The 16957-nt window shown below is 32.2% G+C and overlaps 1 protein-coding gene across 1 annotated transcript; it reads right to left on the bottom strand.

Annotated features, from left to right (window-relative positions):
• Nucleotides 1–23: 23 nt before the first annotated feature.
• On the bottom strand, nt 24–16328 carry LOC111712020 (papilin). The gene is made up of 19 exons (XM_023486527.1): nt 16233–16328; nt 14526–14599; nt 13900–14008; nt 13242–13282; nt 11753–11835; nt 10984–11127; nt 10033–10194; nt 9389–9480; nt 8939–8992; nt 8074–8148; nt 7489–7572; nt 7287–7339; nt 5706–5776; nt 4699–4899; nt 3666–3801; nt 3084–3211; nt 1515–1622; nt 815–957; nt 24–88 (listed from the first exon to the last, which is right to left on the bottom strand). The coding sequence occupies exons 1-19, from the start codon at nt 16258–16260 to the stop codon at nt 24–26; spliced, it is 1851 nt and encodes a 616-aa protein (XP_023342295.1). The 5' UTR covers nt 16261–16328.
• Nucleotides 16329–16957: the final 629 nt, after the last annotated feature.

Raw genomic sequence — 16957 nt, 5'->3', positions numbered from 1 at the left:
TATTTAGATGTATTTAGACATATTTATATATATTTATATACCTGTCCAGGCAAAATTCTAGCATCACCAACTACCAAGTCTCTGCAAACTATTAACACACAATCAAGATTTTTAATTTGAAGAAAACCAGGTTTTTTGGTACAGTCGTATATATCAATACAATAGTCATCGATTATTTTTCGACGAATTTGTATATAGTTAATATTTCATAATATTTTTGATTTTTTTTTTAAATAATTTTCGCTGGCGCTCGATTCTCGAACATTCCTGGAAAATATGAAAATGTCGTCTTCATTATCAAAAATCCTCGAAAATAGGAATAAATGTTTTCAAAAGTAACTCTCAGATCATGAAAAATACAAAATATTATGAAATATCAACTATTTACGAATGCGTCGAAAAATAATCGATGACTACTGTTTGTAATATCTGAATGATTTGTTTGGAATTAAATTGATTTGTTTACGATCCGAGTTGAATGTTGCATCTTTCTGAATTTGTATGGACACTACGTTCTTCGGTATTAGTCGTTTTTAACAATTTTCTCTTTATAGACGCAACAGATAGAAGTAAGATTAGTAGCGATCAAAAGCACTTTTTAATCGCATTAAGCCTATATCCCCTTTCATTTTTAGCGAACACTCCCTTTAAAGTTTCAAGTGTACCATTGTAAATCGGGAATTTACATCTTAGCATGCAAGGGTCACTTGAAATTACGCTTACAGTCCCTTTTAGAATAGGTTCTGTTGGAAATCATATTAAATAAAAGTTTGAATGAAATTATTTAGCTTGACAGAAATAAAAATCTTGTTCCCTGTGTTACAATCTTCACTAGAATCAAAGTTGTTGTATTCTCCAGGACATCCCTCAAACTGAACACATCGTTGAGAATCCTTGTCAAAATAGTACCGGAAGCTAAGATCAGAACATTCTCCACTGTCTCCAGGAAGCAGACATCTAAACAGGAAGTTGTTTCATCAGAGCCCGCCATTTTATAAAGGTGGGAAAATAAGACTCCGGTCTAAGCTGTCATTGAGAATAATTTAAAGCTATGGAGCTTTCGGATTTAATTTTCAACAGAGTTTAATATTTTATTTGGCGGATTTTCATGGTTGGAATTGGGGGATTCGAGGGATTTCATCGGAATAAGCTCAGTATTTAGGCTAGTTTTCAACTTAAACCAACCAAGGTTGGTTTTAATTTCATTGTGCATAACTCCTTAAGTCGAGTCTAAGAGCCGTCGATCACGTGACACCAGCTGTCGTCAGTTGATTCATAAGTTGGGTCTAAGATTGAGCCTAAATCCGGGTCTAAGGAATTAAGATTCGAGTTCTAGCTTTTAAATCCCGGACTCAGAGTTCAAAACTGTTGTGTGGAGTATAGTTAATCTTAAACATTTGATCACAATATCCAATAATCACCATGGGATATCAAAGAGGAATTTATTCAATTAATTAAATAATAATAAAATAATAAATATTTTTTTTATTTTAGAAAATATTTGTTGAACTTGCCTGTCCTTTGGTTTGAGTGCTGACTCTGATGCCACTAGTTTCTCACTGGGGGTTTCAATATTGTTTTCAGCAGGACAAACCCAGTCTACAGGGCAGCAAACATCATCCCTTCAACAATATTCTAGTGTTAAACCCAGTTTACAGGGCAGCAAACCTCATCCCTTCAACAATATTCTAGTATCAAACCCAGTTTACAGGGCAGCAAAACATCATCCCTTCAACAATATTCTAGTGTTAAACCCAGTTTACAGGGCAGCAAACATCATCCCTTCAACAATATTCTCTAGTGTTAAACCCAGTCTACAGGGCAGCAAACATCATCCCTTCAACAATATTCTCTAGTGTTAAACCCAGTCTACAGGGCAGCAAACATCATCCCTTCAACAATATTCTAGTATTAAACCCAGTTTACAGGGCAGCAAACATCATGCCTTCAACAATATTCTAGTGTTAAACCCAGTTTACAGGACAGCAAAGATCATCCCTTCAACAATATTCTAGTATTAAACCCAGTCTACAGGGCAGCAAACATCATCCCTTCAACAATATACTTATGTTAAACCCAGTCTACAGGGCAGCAAACATCATCCCTTCAACAATATGCTAGTATTAAACCTAGTCTACAGGGCAGCAAATATCATCCCTTCAACAATATTCTAGTGTTAAACCCAGTCTACAGGGCAGCAAACATCATCCCTTCAACAATATACTTGTGTTAAACCCAGTCTACAGGGCAGCAAACATCATCCCTTCAACTATATTCTAGTGTTAAACCCAGTTTACAGGGCAGCAAACATCATCCCATCAACAATATACTTGTGTTAAACCTAGTCTACAGGGCAGCAAACATCATCCCTTCAACAATATACTTGTGTTAAACCTAGTCTACAGGGCAGCAAACATCATCCCTTCAACAATATACTTGTGATAAACCCAGTCTACAGGGCAGCAAACATCATCCCTTCAACAATATTCTAGTATTAAACCCAGTTTACAGGGCAGCAAACATCATCCCTTCAACAATATTCTAGTGTTAAACCCAGTCTACAGGGCAGCAAACATCATCCCTTCAACAATATTCTAGTGTTAAACCCAGTTTACAGGACAGCAAAGATCATCCCTTCAACAATTAAACCCAGTCTACAGGGCAGCAAACATCATCCCTTCAACAATATACTTGTGTTAAAACTTTAAAAATGTAAAAATTTGGAAGCTCCTCCATTTCCAAGGTTCAAGTGACCCTCCATGCTAAGATGGCAATGCCCGATTCACAATGGTACCATTAAAACCTTTAATTTTGTTGATCAAAAATGTGGAAGAAATTGTTGTTATCTTGGTTTAAACGTATTTAATTCTTTAGAGAAACAACAATTGAAGATAATTAGTGTTTAAAGTTATAACATTGATATCTAATTCATACTTGATAAGACAAAGGGTTAAAGGGTACTACTGTGAATCGTACAATACTATCTTTCCATAGAGAGTCACTTGAAATTATCCTTACAATCCCTTTAAATGAAAAAGGATAATATATTTCCAAAAAATTTTGCTGGAAGATAAATCAAGTACCTGTAAATAGGCTGGCAACCCTTCAATAGCTCTGGGGACTGGGAGAGACCACAGTCTGCATGAGAGCACTGAGGAGAACTCAGAGATCCGTCCCAACCTGCCTGGCATAAGCAGACAAGACAAGGGTCCTATCAAAAAAAAAATGTTGAAGATATTCTTTTTCTTTCAATTTTTTTGTTGGGTTTTTTATCTAATGCACATTATAAAGACCCAAAATAAATATTTTTTAAAGGTTTGAAAGCGGTTTGCAAATGTTTGGTGAAACTAGTTTATCTTGTAGGGATACATTTTCTCTTACCCTATATATATACTTTATTGTCTGTCTGTTTGTTGGTATCTAATAAACGTAAAAGCGGCTGAACCGATCAAGCTTAAAGTTGTTGAGGCAACTCACGTGACACAGAGAAAGTTTATGGATGCTTATAATTAAAAGATTTTGAAAATCCACGTAAAAATAATATTAGCTCCGCAAACTGTTTTGTTTGGTATTGTTTTATATTGTACAAAGAGATAGAGCCACAACTGAAATCTTAAATGGAAGATGGGTGCGAAGCGCCCTAAAAGCCTGATCTTGTAATTTACCTTGTGTGGATACATTTTCTCTCCATGTTTGTATATTTTACCATCCACTTCACATTCTCCCAACCCGTCTACTTCATCATCACATATAAACTCATCAGCACAGCAGGAATGTACACTCTTGTATTGGGGGACACATCTTAAATAAAGAATAATTGGATTACAGTAGAGGACAATACAGACGACAATGCAGAGGACAAGGAAAAAGACAATGAAGAGGACAATGAAAAAGACAATGAAGAGGACAATGCAGAGGACAATGAAAAAGACAATGAAGAGGACACTGCAGAGGACAATGAAAAAGACAATGAAGAGAACAATGCAGAGGACAATGAAAAAGACAATGAAGAGGAAAATGCAGAGGACAACGAAAAAGACAATGAAGAGGACACTGCAGAGGACAATGAAAAAGACCATGAAGAGGACAATGCAGAGGACAATGAAAAAGACAATGAAGAGGACAATGAGAAGCACAATGAGAAGGACAATGAGAAGGACAATGAGAAGGACAATGAGAAGGACAATGAGAAGGACAATGAAAAGGACATTGAGAAGGACAATGAGAAGGACAATGAAAAGGACAATGAAAAGGACAATGATAAATATTGGAAACAAATATGATATTAAGTAATTCTATCACTAAAGAGACTTATAACCTAACCAATTTATAACCCAAAATGATTAAATATCTTGAAAGTAAAAAAAGATGTTGGAATGTTTGCTAATTTAATGAATTAAGCACTTAAAGGAACTGTAAATTTTATTTTAAGTGAACCTCCATGCAAAGATGACAATGCCAGATTTTCGACTTTACCCTTTAACCGTTTATTGAGTACAGAGGGCTATGTGTGTAAATCTCTGAAATAGCGGTAGAATCGTTCTAAACAACATTACCTTCACTTCAACTTTCTTAACAAAAAATTTTGATACTTTTGACACTTTTGTTTTACCAAAAGACAATTATTGCAAATAAAAACAAATGCAAGAAAAAATATTTCAACAATATTCACCTATCAAATATTTCAACAATATTCACCTATCAAATTGAGTTTGTCTTGGATCAAAGCAGTCTACAGATGCACAGATCACCATTGCCTCATTCTCATTCTTCTGATCGCAGAAGCATCCAACCCTGCATCCGTCCTCAACAGACATATCAATTTTGTCTCCAACATTGTAGAACTTCCCAGAGGGAAATGCAGGACTGACAGCAAAGCATTTATCCAAGTTGTTCAGCCTGAAATATAACAATGAAAGCATCTATCCAAGTTTTTCAGCCTGAAATATACCAATGAAAGCATTTATCCAAGTTGTCCAGCCTAAAATATACCAATAAAAGCATAATCCAAGTTGTTCAGCCTGAAATATACCAATGAAAGCATTTATCCAAGTTGTTCAGCCTAAAATATACCAATAAAAGCATTTATCCAAGTTGTTCAGCCTGAAATATACCAATGAAAGCATTTATCCAAGTTGTTCAGCCTGAAAGATAACAATGAAAGCATCTATCCAAGTTTTTCAGCCTGAAATATACCAATGAAGGCATTTATACAAGTTGTTCAGCCTGAAATATACCAATGAAAGCATTTATACAAGTTGTTCAGCCTGAAATATACCAATGAAAGCATTTATACAAGTTGTTCAACCTGAAATATACCAATGAAAGCTAGTAACAAACAATTAATAACTGAAATTAATCCATTTCTAAGGAATTATAAGCGTAATTTCCATTAACCCTACATGCAAAGAGATGGCAGTGCCCGATTCACAACAATACCCTGAACAGCTTTGTCTGATTAAGTTTGAATTATATATCCATGTTTATCATAGCTGATTATTTCATTGCTGATTATTATTGTGGTTTCTATACATTTGCGCATTTCTACTGCAGGAAAACCCTTTACACCTATCAGACGAAAATATCTTCCACATTATTGATCAAATAAAGGTTTCAAGGGTACCTTTCTGAATCGGGCATTGCCATTTTTTCAAGGAGGGTCATTTTACATTACGCTTACAGTCCCTTTAAACCATTTACTCTACCTATTCTCCCATGAAGAGCAATCCCAGGAAGAAGGACAACATTCTCCAGCTTTAGTGATGGGTATACAGCCCTGAACATTTATTCTTTTAATTGGAAATATATTTGAGTTGCCACTTACAGTGATAACCAGAAAACAATGGAATAGGAAGACGACATTATAGCAATACTTAACTGTATTTGATGTCGATACAATGGAAATCGTTTTACTAGACCTTTAAATCGCTAATTTAGTGAAATGGGTCTGTTTACACTGCACAATTTCTGTGTCTCATGCTCATTGGACTATATAAAGTGATAACTTGATTCCGACAGTCGTCTTCCCATTTCAGAGTTTTTTTATTATCACTGTAGGAAGACGAATTTTAGACTCAAGTTATGAATTTCAATATTACGAGAACATGAGACACAGCTATTGAGCAGTGCAAATTGAGACCCATTTCATTTAATAACTATTTGCTTTGTAACAACATCAAATGCCTTGCCATAATGTCGTCTTCCTATTCCACTGCTTTCTGGATATCACTGTGTACTGTATATTTCTTTTAAGTATTTTTATCCACACTCAACATTCGAAAAGTTATATCTTTACTGGGACTAGATTTAATAAAAAGCAAAAGTGTTTGAACCACTTGGTTTAAATTAAACCACTTTCTTTTTTCTTGACCACTGACCAGGCTCAAAAAAGAACTAGAATTTAACCTGCGGTACGTGGTTCAACTACTACTTGCTCTTCATTAAACCAAATGCAAAGAAACGCGGTTCAAACATGGTTGGTTCAGGTGGAAATTTTAATAAGTGTTTCAAGATTTGAGCCTTCTCAGGTCCTTGAGAAACTTTTCCAGAACTGTAATTGCTAAACATTTCTCCTTTAATGTAGTTCAGTTGATTTGTTAAAATCTAGAGGTCTTTAAAGGGAAAAGGAACTGAGTTATTGCCACAAACTCAAATTTTCTAATCCCTTTGTCTTTGCAACCTGATTGTGTAATATTTTTATATTTCAAACTTAGACTATTTGGTGTTACATAATTTAAAGAAGGTTTCGACGTCAGATTGCAAAGATATAGGAATTTTAAAAATCGAGTTTGTGGCAAAAATGTATTTCCTTTCTTTAAAGTTTTCTGTTAAAAAAACATTACAATTTTTCAAAGAATTTGAGATACATTTAAAGGTATGTATTATTCTACAGTGAAACCCTTAATAAGGAATACATCGAAAGAATTGATCAAATGTCGTATTCTTCACTTTCTGATAATGGAATGTTGCAGATTTTTAGTTTTTTAATTAAATGATTATATGGAACTCTTTAAAACTGTTCCCACATATTCATGGCTATTTATTTATTTTTGCAAATACTGAAATTTACGTAATATAGTATAAAACTCATTGAAAAAGTGTCAAGACGACATTTGATAAAATCTTCCGATGTATTCGTTATTAAGGGTTTCACTGTAAGTTTAGATAAATTGTGTAGAGAAAATTTTTAAAAATATTAAAAATTGTCAAATCTAAAGAATTCTGCAGATATTTAATAAATTATTTGATATATTATTATTTATTCAAGTATTTTCAAGATTTTCGACCTTGGACTTTTGTAGTGTGGCCTCTCTAATATCACATGTTGTAGAACTACAATCTAAGTTAAAAAAAACTAGTTTTTAAATTGATTTTGTAATTCTCAATGTGATTAGCAAAAAGATAGACTTTGCACTTAGTAAAATATTTCAACTTGCTTTGACAACAAATTCTTAGAAAAAAATAATTGTTTTTTAAAATAGTTTTTTCCTGTGTTATCCAAGGGGGTTTCTCCCCCACATGTGTTCACGCATTCCTCCATATTTCCAAACCGGTTTTCATTCCCCTGACAACCTACAGGATTTATTATATAAGCCATGTAGAGAAGCCAAGCATTAACAAGTCAAGCTTTTAATTAGCTATTCTCTTTCTTCTTAATTTGCTTTTAATGATTGTTGCTTTCAAAAAATTTACGGAAAAAATGTTAATTAAAGTTTACGATGACTGAGTTACTGTAATATACAGAAAACATTATTGTAAAAGGGACTGTAAGTGTAATTTCAAGAGACCTTTAGTGCACTGATTTACAATCTGTTCAAAAATATTGAAGATATGGTTGTTTTTCTAACTTGATAAGTGTCTATTTTCGAAAATTTATCCAAGCTATGTACAAATCACTTTCACAGAGAAACCGCATATATATAAAAAAACAGTTAAAAGAACCAAAAACATACTTCATAGTTCATACTTGATCAGACAAAGCTTTTCATTATATTGCCATCTTTTCATGGAGGGTCACTTGAAATTACGCATACAGTCCCTTTAATAAACGGACTTTCAAAAATAAGCACTCACCTCCGTAAACAAAAGCTTCACAACGTCCAGTGAAGGAATTAAATCCAAAAGATGATTTCATTCCTCTGCAGGGGCCTTAAATAATCATTTAAACATTTTTTATTCAAATTTTTTAAAATAATTTTCAGGATTTTTATGAAGCTCCTCAAAAAGTTATTGGATGTTTTTAAAAGTAAGCACTTTTACTGAAACTATGCAAAAATCTCCTCAGAATAGATTAACCAAAAAAATACAAGAAAAATAAGAACAATTTGTTTTATTGTAGGAAAAACTAAACCTATGACATCATTTTCTCAGATTTAATATATGCTCAATGCAACCTTAGATACGTGGATGATTATTATTATAATCTATTATCTACTATAATCTATTATCTACTATAATCTATTATCTATTATAATCTATTATCTACTATAATCTATTATCTATTATAATCTATTATCTATTATAATCTATTATCTACTATAATCTATTATCTAATATAATCTATTATCTACTATAATCTATTATCTACTATAATCTGTTATCTACTATAATCTATTATCTATTATAATCTATTATCTACTATAATCTATTATCTACTATAATCTATTATCTATGTCAAGCACTTTTCAACAAGTTTTTGTTTTCTTTCTTCTATAAAAAATCAAATTAAACAGCTTCTGTTCCACTTTAATGATTTTTACTCTTTTGTTTTTAATCATATTTTCATATACAGGGTTATTCACAAAGAATGAAACTGTGAAGACTTCCTAAAACTCTTGTAATATGACAATTTAAAGGTTAAATAAAGTTTTGAAAATTGTACTATTATGGTTTATTGAAATTATTTGGTGACGATAAGGAATAAATTTAATTTAAATACCTGCTTTAATTGGCAACTGGCAAACTTCTGCGGTTCTTCCCTTTAATTCTCCACCTAAACAAGAAAACATTATTTCCGAAAGTTCAGAAAAATTAGTATTTATAATTAAGTTCAATAAAAATGATTAAAGGGACTGAAAGCGTAATTTCAAGTGACCTTAGATGCAAACATGGCAAAGCCCGATTTTCAACGGTACCCTTGAAACCTTTCTTTGGTCAATAATTTGTCGTTTTTCTGATTGAAAAAGTGTTTATAATCTGTGGATTTCTTTATTGTTATTTATTGAGAAGTGGTCAAGCAACTTTTGCAAAACACCAATCTGCACAATTACATGACAAAGCTTTTAAAGATACACGTTGTAAATCAGGCTTTGCCATCTTTGCATGGAGGGTCACTTGAATACACGCTTACAGTCCCTTTAAATATTTTTTTAAGTAGAAGACGACAAACCAGAACAGGCAGCGCGGCATTCAGATTCAGTATCAAACAAATTCTTAGTCCCGCGGCATCCACCATAGATATACTGTACACACTTTCCATCACTAGAAGAATATACATTTTAAACTTTTTTATTTAAATGAACATTTAATGAATTACAAAAAAAATTGAAGAAATCTTTATTTCAATAATAAAGTTTAAAATGTAGAAAACTGTGAATCCTAGGCTCTGGAATGGGTTATAAACAAAATGGGTTAAAAACGAAAAACGATTTTCTGATAGTTTCTTAAAATCATTTTGGTGAATATCTTTGGTCCGAATAAAAATATTGCATAATGTAATAAAAGCAAACTTGCAATTTTGAAACAGGATTCATATCTCATATTTTAGTGGAGTCTCCTAAAAGTCTAAAATATTTAAAAACTGGCTCAAAACGATTCCCATCAGTAGTTACAACTTGACCCAGAACTTGGAAAGCAATTATTCCAGCCCAATCTCTAGATAATTCAAACTAAAAAATTTCAAAGTTGAAAATATATGGAGATAAGATAATTTGGGTGTGAGGCAACGACTCAAGAACTTTGTTTCAGAATTCAATATGAATTTTATCATGTCAAATTTTTTTTGAAAATAAGGATTCTGCATTCTAAAACTACCTTGTGCTAAATGTCCACTTTGGGACCAGCGCCAAGCAACCCATTGGTCCTGGTAAAATTGGAGGCTGGGAGCAGATATTTTCATCCTTGTTTTCATTTTCCTCTCCAGCTGTTGGAAACAGGATAGATGTTGGATCCTCGGCAGCATCTTCTCCAGCACCTCTTCATTATTAAAATATTAAAGAATTTAAAAAATCTAAAAGATCCCTGCTTCCGAAAAATAAAAAGATTATGACAAATAAAAAGAAGTATAGAAAAAATGAATTTAATAATACATTGAATCCATTCTTTTCTTTAATTCTTTTCTACACAAGAAAAAAGTTGTTTTACACCTTAAAAAAGGATCTCAGATATCATATGATTTTTGAATCCTTAATATAATTTGCAATTGAATTGTGTACATTGGTTCTCTTCACATTAGGATTATCATGTCTGGCTTAATATTGTACATAGAAGCTTTCAATTCCTCTAAGACGGAATTTAATGAATTGCAAGAAGTCATTGAACTACATTGAAGCGTTTCGACCACGTATCTTTTTCTAGAACTTTGAATCTGTGTTTCAGGATTTGAATCTGTGTTTCAGGATTTGAATCTGTGTTTCAGGATTTGAATCTGTGTTTCAGGATTTGATCCTGTCAGTTCTAGAAAAGTAGCTCGGCTACTTATCTACACTTCATTATCTCCGGTCCCTGGTTGCCCGGAGGTTGTAAATATAGTTCAAGTAAACAGGAGTTTACAAAGGTATTTAGAATAGAAGGTATCCCAAAAAGACAACTTAAACAATGAATCCAATTTGGTTCCATCTAGCGGCCAATGCAATACAAATTATTAACTGCCATATTCGCCGTTAGTATGTATGAAGTTGTAATTGTGTGCATGTCAGAAATATATATTTTTTCTTTTATTGACAGACTCCTTATAAAGAGACTCAGGAGTTTTCTGGGTTTTACCTGGACCAACTTGGTGATTCTGTAGTATCTGTATTGATGCAGGTCTTGATACACTCATCCTGTGTAATATAGAGGTTCTGGGAGCCACTGCAACCACCGTAGAGATAGCTCTCACACCTTCCAACCTCACTGTTGTAAGTGAACCTGAAGTTTTACATAAGCAAAAATTAAATGATCAAAATCAAGCTTTTAGGGGAATTTTTTAATGAAATTGTGAAAAAGTTTTTTTTTTGTGGGGGAGGAATAAACATTTATCAAACTTTGTATGCGTAAAAAATACTTAAAACGTTCTCCTCATGGATTATAGCCCTGCTTTTATATTTTCTCTATTTCAAACTATTTTGATTAAATAAATTGATTAATTGCAAATGTGTCCTCGTTGGCAAATAGCACAATTAAAGTTTAGTGAACAATCATATGTGGTTCAGAATTTTATTTGAGGAGCAGTATTAGAAACAATTTCATGCTTCGTTATTCCATTCAATCTTGGCTTTTTAATACTAGTTTCTCTTCAAGTCTATATTAGAGTTTATTTACAGACAATTAAGGATGAGTATTCAGTAAATAGTTAGATAGGAAGACGTCTGTTACACATAACAATTATTGGCAATTGTGCAGTGTACCCATTTCTCTAAATAATTACTAAGTTACTAATAAAACTATTTGCTTTAGAACAAAATGAATTACACAGAAGCTGGGTTAAATGTCATCTACGTAATCCACAATTTTATGATTCCCATTGTATGGTACATAAATTAGAGAGCAGTACCTTGGAAAGATGCCAAGACAGGTTTTGTCCCCTATCAAGGGGGGAAGAGAACATATCTCAGAATTCTTAACTTCAAACTTAACCTGAATATTTAATGATAAATATAAAAAATTTATATAAATTATCTCAAAATCCGCCAAAGACCTGTTAAGCATAAACATTTAACGTACATAGCCCAACAAAAAGTAATAAATTGACAAAAATACTCAAACATCTACAGTTAACGTGCGAAAATAGGTTCAAAATTTTAAGGCTCTTTGGACTTTTAATCAAAACTTTAGTTTACCGTAAGAGGGTCCCAATCAATCCAAACCCTCTCTTATATTTTGCAAAGACTTAAAGTTAAATAGGATTCCCACAGAAAATAAGTTTTTCTAAAAATGGTGGCCGGTGCCCTTTCTTTGGCAATGGCATTATATGAAAAAAGTAAAGCTGCAGGGTGTCCCCGAAACATGACAGTTGGTGAATGGTTTAAAATGTCTTCTTACATAATAATAATATTAATAAGTTGTTTGATACCAAAGAAGAATAAAAATAATTTTATTGCAGTCATATTTTAGTAAAATTTATTTCAAAGTAAAATTAATTTAAGTTTAAGATTTTGTTATCAAAATAAACTGCAAAAATTCCTTTATATCTTATGCAGCTTATGGTAGAAGACATTCAAAACTAAATCTCAACTGTCATGTTTCGTGGTGTTCCTGTGTATCTGTCGCTTTAGGAAGCAAAAGTTAGCGATTAATTCAAATTTCAATCAAAGTTTTTTCTATATTCATTTTCATTTAAATTCAAACTATTTCTATAATTTTAATGAAAATTCAGTTTGTTTTCAAATTTGCAAATCATTCCGGAAACATAAAACCCCTTTCTGGCCCCTAACTTGCNTGTCAGAATAGTGCTGAATATCGTTTTATAAGTTCGGTATATCGTTTTATAACTTCGGTATATCGTTTTATAAGTTTGGTTAAAGTTTGCTTTCATTAAACTTTTCAATAATTTTATCTTGAAAATTGGAAAAAGAACCAAAAAGTTTCGTTTCAGCACGGTTTTGCTTCGTATAGGTTCGTTTCTGGCATATATTTCTCTCAGGGTCAAAATTTGGCATAGAAAAACAAATATTTGTAATTAAGAATTTTGAAAACTTTTGCATTTTTATGCCCGTATGCCAAATTTGGAACCTGAGATAAAATATATATAAAAAAATTAACCAAAAAGGATTAAAAACGTTTGTGTTGTAAATGTTGGAATCAAGGACTAATCACAATCAGGGGCGTGTTCAGGAATTTTTTTCATTCTGGGGGGGGCTCAGCACCCGTTGGGGCCTGAAAAACCCTTGAAATCCATATATTTCTCTGGTAAAGGGGGGGCTTAGCCCCCATAGCTTCCCCCCTAAATACGCCACTGATCACAATCTTATGCAAATCTGTGGAATATATTAATTCATTTTTGATAATATATAAATTCTTTTTATTCATAACATTCAAATTACCTTTAAATGAGCTTTACATGTTTCTTCGCATTCAGTTATACCTTAACAGACAAGTTTTAACAGAGCTGAATCAGAAATATTTCCAATTAAAAATTAACATCTCATTACTGTAATCTGAAACAATCTCAAAGAAACGACCGTGCGTTTACTGGCAATATTGCAAAATAAAATCTAAAAAATAAATTCTAGTGAAATTTTGTTTTATTTATTGTTTCCACGAAAATCAAATATTATTAAGTCTAGGTTACGGTAAAAACACTATAAAGTAAACTAGACAAAATACATGCGACATTAATGGTGCGACTTTGTGACATCGTAGCTCCTTTATTTTAGAATTTGCGTTCAAGTGAGACAAAAGAAACTTTGTCTGGATACACATTAGTAACTAAAAACATTTAAAATTTAGTTCTTACGCCCAATTTCATTAGTTTGAAATAAAAATGGTATTAAAGTTAATTACACAAATGTTCGGTTGTGATTTAGAACATTTCTTTGGTTTTATAATTACATTTTTATCAAACATTTTGTAAAAACACATTTTAGTTAAAAGATTTACCACATATTAGACTCCTTAAAAATATAAATTCTGGCTAAATTCAGGACTTATTATTGTTGAAACAATTTAAATTTTTTGGCGCCTTAAAAGATAATCTGTTACCTGAGAATCTATTTCCGTTTCCTCTGCAACCGCCGTACACCGCCGGAATACAACTTCCGGATTTAAGATCAAACTTTACCACATGTTTTTCTGCTCTGCATGGACCTGGCTACATTATAAACTATTGAGTTTTCATTGCGAATTTTCGCTAAGGACTTTGTAATTTGACATCGATTTATTTCTTTAATGTAAATACAAATCATGTGTATATTTCTTGATTAAAAGAAAGAATAAAGACACCATTTGGATAAAGTGTCCATGGTCCGGTTTATTTAAAAAAGTATAACTTTATTAAAGGGAGTGTAAGCGTAATTTCAAGTGACCCTCATGCAAAGATGGCAACGCCCCGATTACAACGCTTCAAAGCTTTGTGTGATCACGCATGAATTAGATTTCATGTTTATAAATTTAAATCTGATCATTTTTTTATTGTGATTTCTCTACAGAAGAGACTTTCTGCAAGGAAAAAATATAATAATTATCAGAATTAAACACGTTTAAGCCTAGAAAAAGACGGTATTGTCCAAGTATTTCAATGGTATTGTTGTAAATCGGAAATTGCCATCTTTGCGTAAAGTGTCACTTGAAGTTACGCTTACAGTCCCTTTAAAAGATTGAATATGTACCTGAAATGATTGTGTACAAGGATCATCTTCCTCTCCATGTACAAGTTGTACAAGAAGGACTCCTAGTTGTATTCCTAAGGAAGGGGGAGATGTAAACAAACATTTATTTATCAGAGGACACGAAACTTGAACGACGACCTGTAAATCTATAATTATATAATTTTATGTCTTTCAATTTCAACACTTGGGATGCTTTGACCGTGTTGTAAAGCATCAAAAGTATAATTTAAAAGCATTAAAAGCAACATTTGAAAGCTTCAAAATCAACCAAGCAATCAAATGTGATGCCTTACTCACTCGTTTGAGAAAATATTAACTATCCAGTCATATTATGACTGAATGAGCTCAGATTTAGGAAGCATTGCTTTTCCCTCTGATTTTCAGATAGATTAAACACTTATTTATTAATACTTATTTTGACTTAAACTCTTAACTAAATGAATTTAGAAAAAAAATACCAATTTAAGAAAGTTTTTAAAAATAAATTTGCAATTATCCAGAATAAAAAGTTTTATCAAAAATTAAACTCTATCCGGCTTATAGGACGTTTCAAAAAATATGTTAAAAATAATTTCTGACACCCCTAGACTTACTACGTCAATATAATTCACCAAAACCATATTACAGTCCTTCAATTATCATACAAGGAAATTTTCATCTTTCTAAATATCCTAGGGAAAGATTTTACACCTTCGTTGCCACAAACTCTAACCCTCATATCATTTCAACCCAAAGACCTTAAATATTTCAAACTACAAATTATGTTAGATCTTGCTAGTATGCATAATACATATATTTGAAATATCAAAGATTTACACCATCAGATTGCAAGGATATATAGATTAGTAAATTTAGGGTTCTAGCAAAGACTCTATACCTTTCCAAGTTTTTTCAAAATTTATTTAATTAAAATCTCTCTCCTTAATTTACTTGTTACATAACGACTCTAAAATTCCCAGTTTAAATCTTGTACATCAGAATTAGAAAAGTGTATTTTTGTCCCTCTACAGGGTTACCCACAAAGGATGAGACTTTTCTGAAAACCTGATTCTCCTAATAATCCACGATCTTCAGTTCTCTATTTAAAACTCATCTTTTTAATACAAAAATTCATCTGGCAATATAGAGGAGTATATATACTTCAAGTTGTAGCAAACAAGATACAGGGTGACCCAATAAACATTTAATGAGACTGTATCTTCAGAAATCTTATCAATCAAACCTTTTTTAATAACACACTTTTTCAATATATACATATAAAAGACTAGATATTGTCTGTAGGACACCCTGTATTTATGAATTAGAACGGAAAATAATATGTACACTGTACACTGTACACTGTACACTGTACACTGTACAGTCTCTTATAAGTTTCATCCTTTATGGGTGTCAAATTAAATCAATCTGTGCAATCACAAGAAAATAATCAAGAAAGTAGTCAAACCTTTTTTTAATAACACACTTTTTCAATAGATACATATAAAAGATTAAATATTGTCCCTCAACTGGCATGCCTGTGGGACACCCTGTATTTAGGAGTTAGAACGGAAAGAAATATGTACACTGTACACTGTACAGTCGCTAATAAGTTTCATCCGTTATGGGTATTCAAATCAAAGCAATCTGTGCAATCATAAGAAATAAAAGTAGTAAAAACTTTTTAAAAAGCTCATTTTTTCTTAATCTAAATGTTTGTTATTCTCCTGCCTATGAGCACTGTGCGGCTTGAAAACATTATATCGACTGCCTGTAAACTGGATTCAGCGCACTTTTAAAACATCATGCAGTTCTGCAGGGGACAATATACCTACAAATCCAACAAAAAATAAAAAGGTTCTAAAAAAGAATTAGAATTTTTCTAAATTTATTTTAAAATACATATTTTTTAATTCCTAAACACCCCTGGTGTAGAATCCCAGGATAGTCGGGGAATTTGAAAATGAAAGACGGCGCAGTTGTCTGTTGTAAAATAGATTTCGCGATATTTTTTCCAAAAGATCTTTTGTACAGGGTTGTCCTGCACGACATTTGACAGTAGCAAAGACGACGACGGTTGGCTTTGTTCTTTGAAATAAGAAGACAACTTTAGAGATAATAATCACAAAATACCCCTTACAGTTTTAAGGCGTTTTTTCTGCGTTCAATATCACAAAACTTCTTGAAAAAAATGCTTGAAATATGGCACTATGCTCACTGATTTTTTACTAAAATAAAATTTTTCTCGTCAAGAAATAGCATTAAATAATTTGAGTTGGTCGCTTTCGTCAAGCAATTCTTTAAGAATATACAGGGTGTCCCACGAAACATGACAGCTGGTGAATAGTTTTGAATGTCTTCTTCCATATACTGTATTACATATTAAGACTTTTAGCAGTTTATTTCGTTAAAAAATTCTTTTACTCAATTATGTTTTACTTTAAAATCAAATTTAC

Source organism: Eurytemora carolleeae, unplaced genomic scaffold, assembly GCF_000591075.1.
Source record: "Eurytemora carolleeae unplaced genomic scaffold, Eaff_2.0 scaffold130, whole genome shotgun sequence".
Taxonomy (NCBI): Eukaryota; Metazoa; Arthropoda; class Copepoda; order Calanoida; family Temoridae; genus Eurytemora; species Eurytemora carolleeae.
This window is presented reverse-complemented; position numbering and strand designations above follow the sequence as displayed.

Bases quoted from the DNA above. Each gene is read 5' to 3' on its own strand.
- LOC111712020 (XM_023486527.1), bottom strand. From the start codon at position 16,260: ATGTTTTCAAGCCGCACAGTGCTCATAG. The intron at 13,283-13,899 runs GTAACAGATTAT...TTGTCTGTTAAG, and splicing joins AAACGGAAATAGATTCTCAG to GTATAACTGAATGCGAAGAA. The intron at 8,149-8,938 runs GTATTTAAATTA...TGATTATTTAAG, and splicing joins CCAGTTGCCAATTAAAGCAG to GCCCCTGCAGAGGAATGAAA.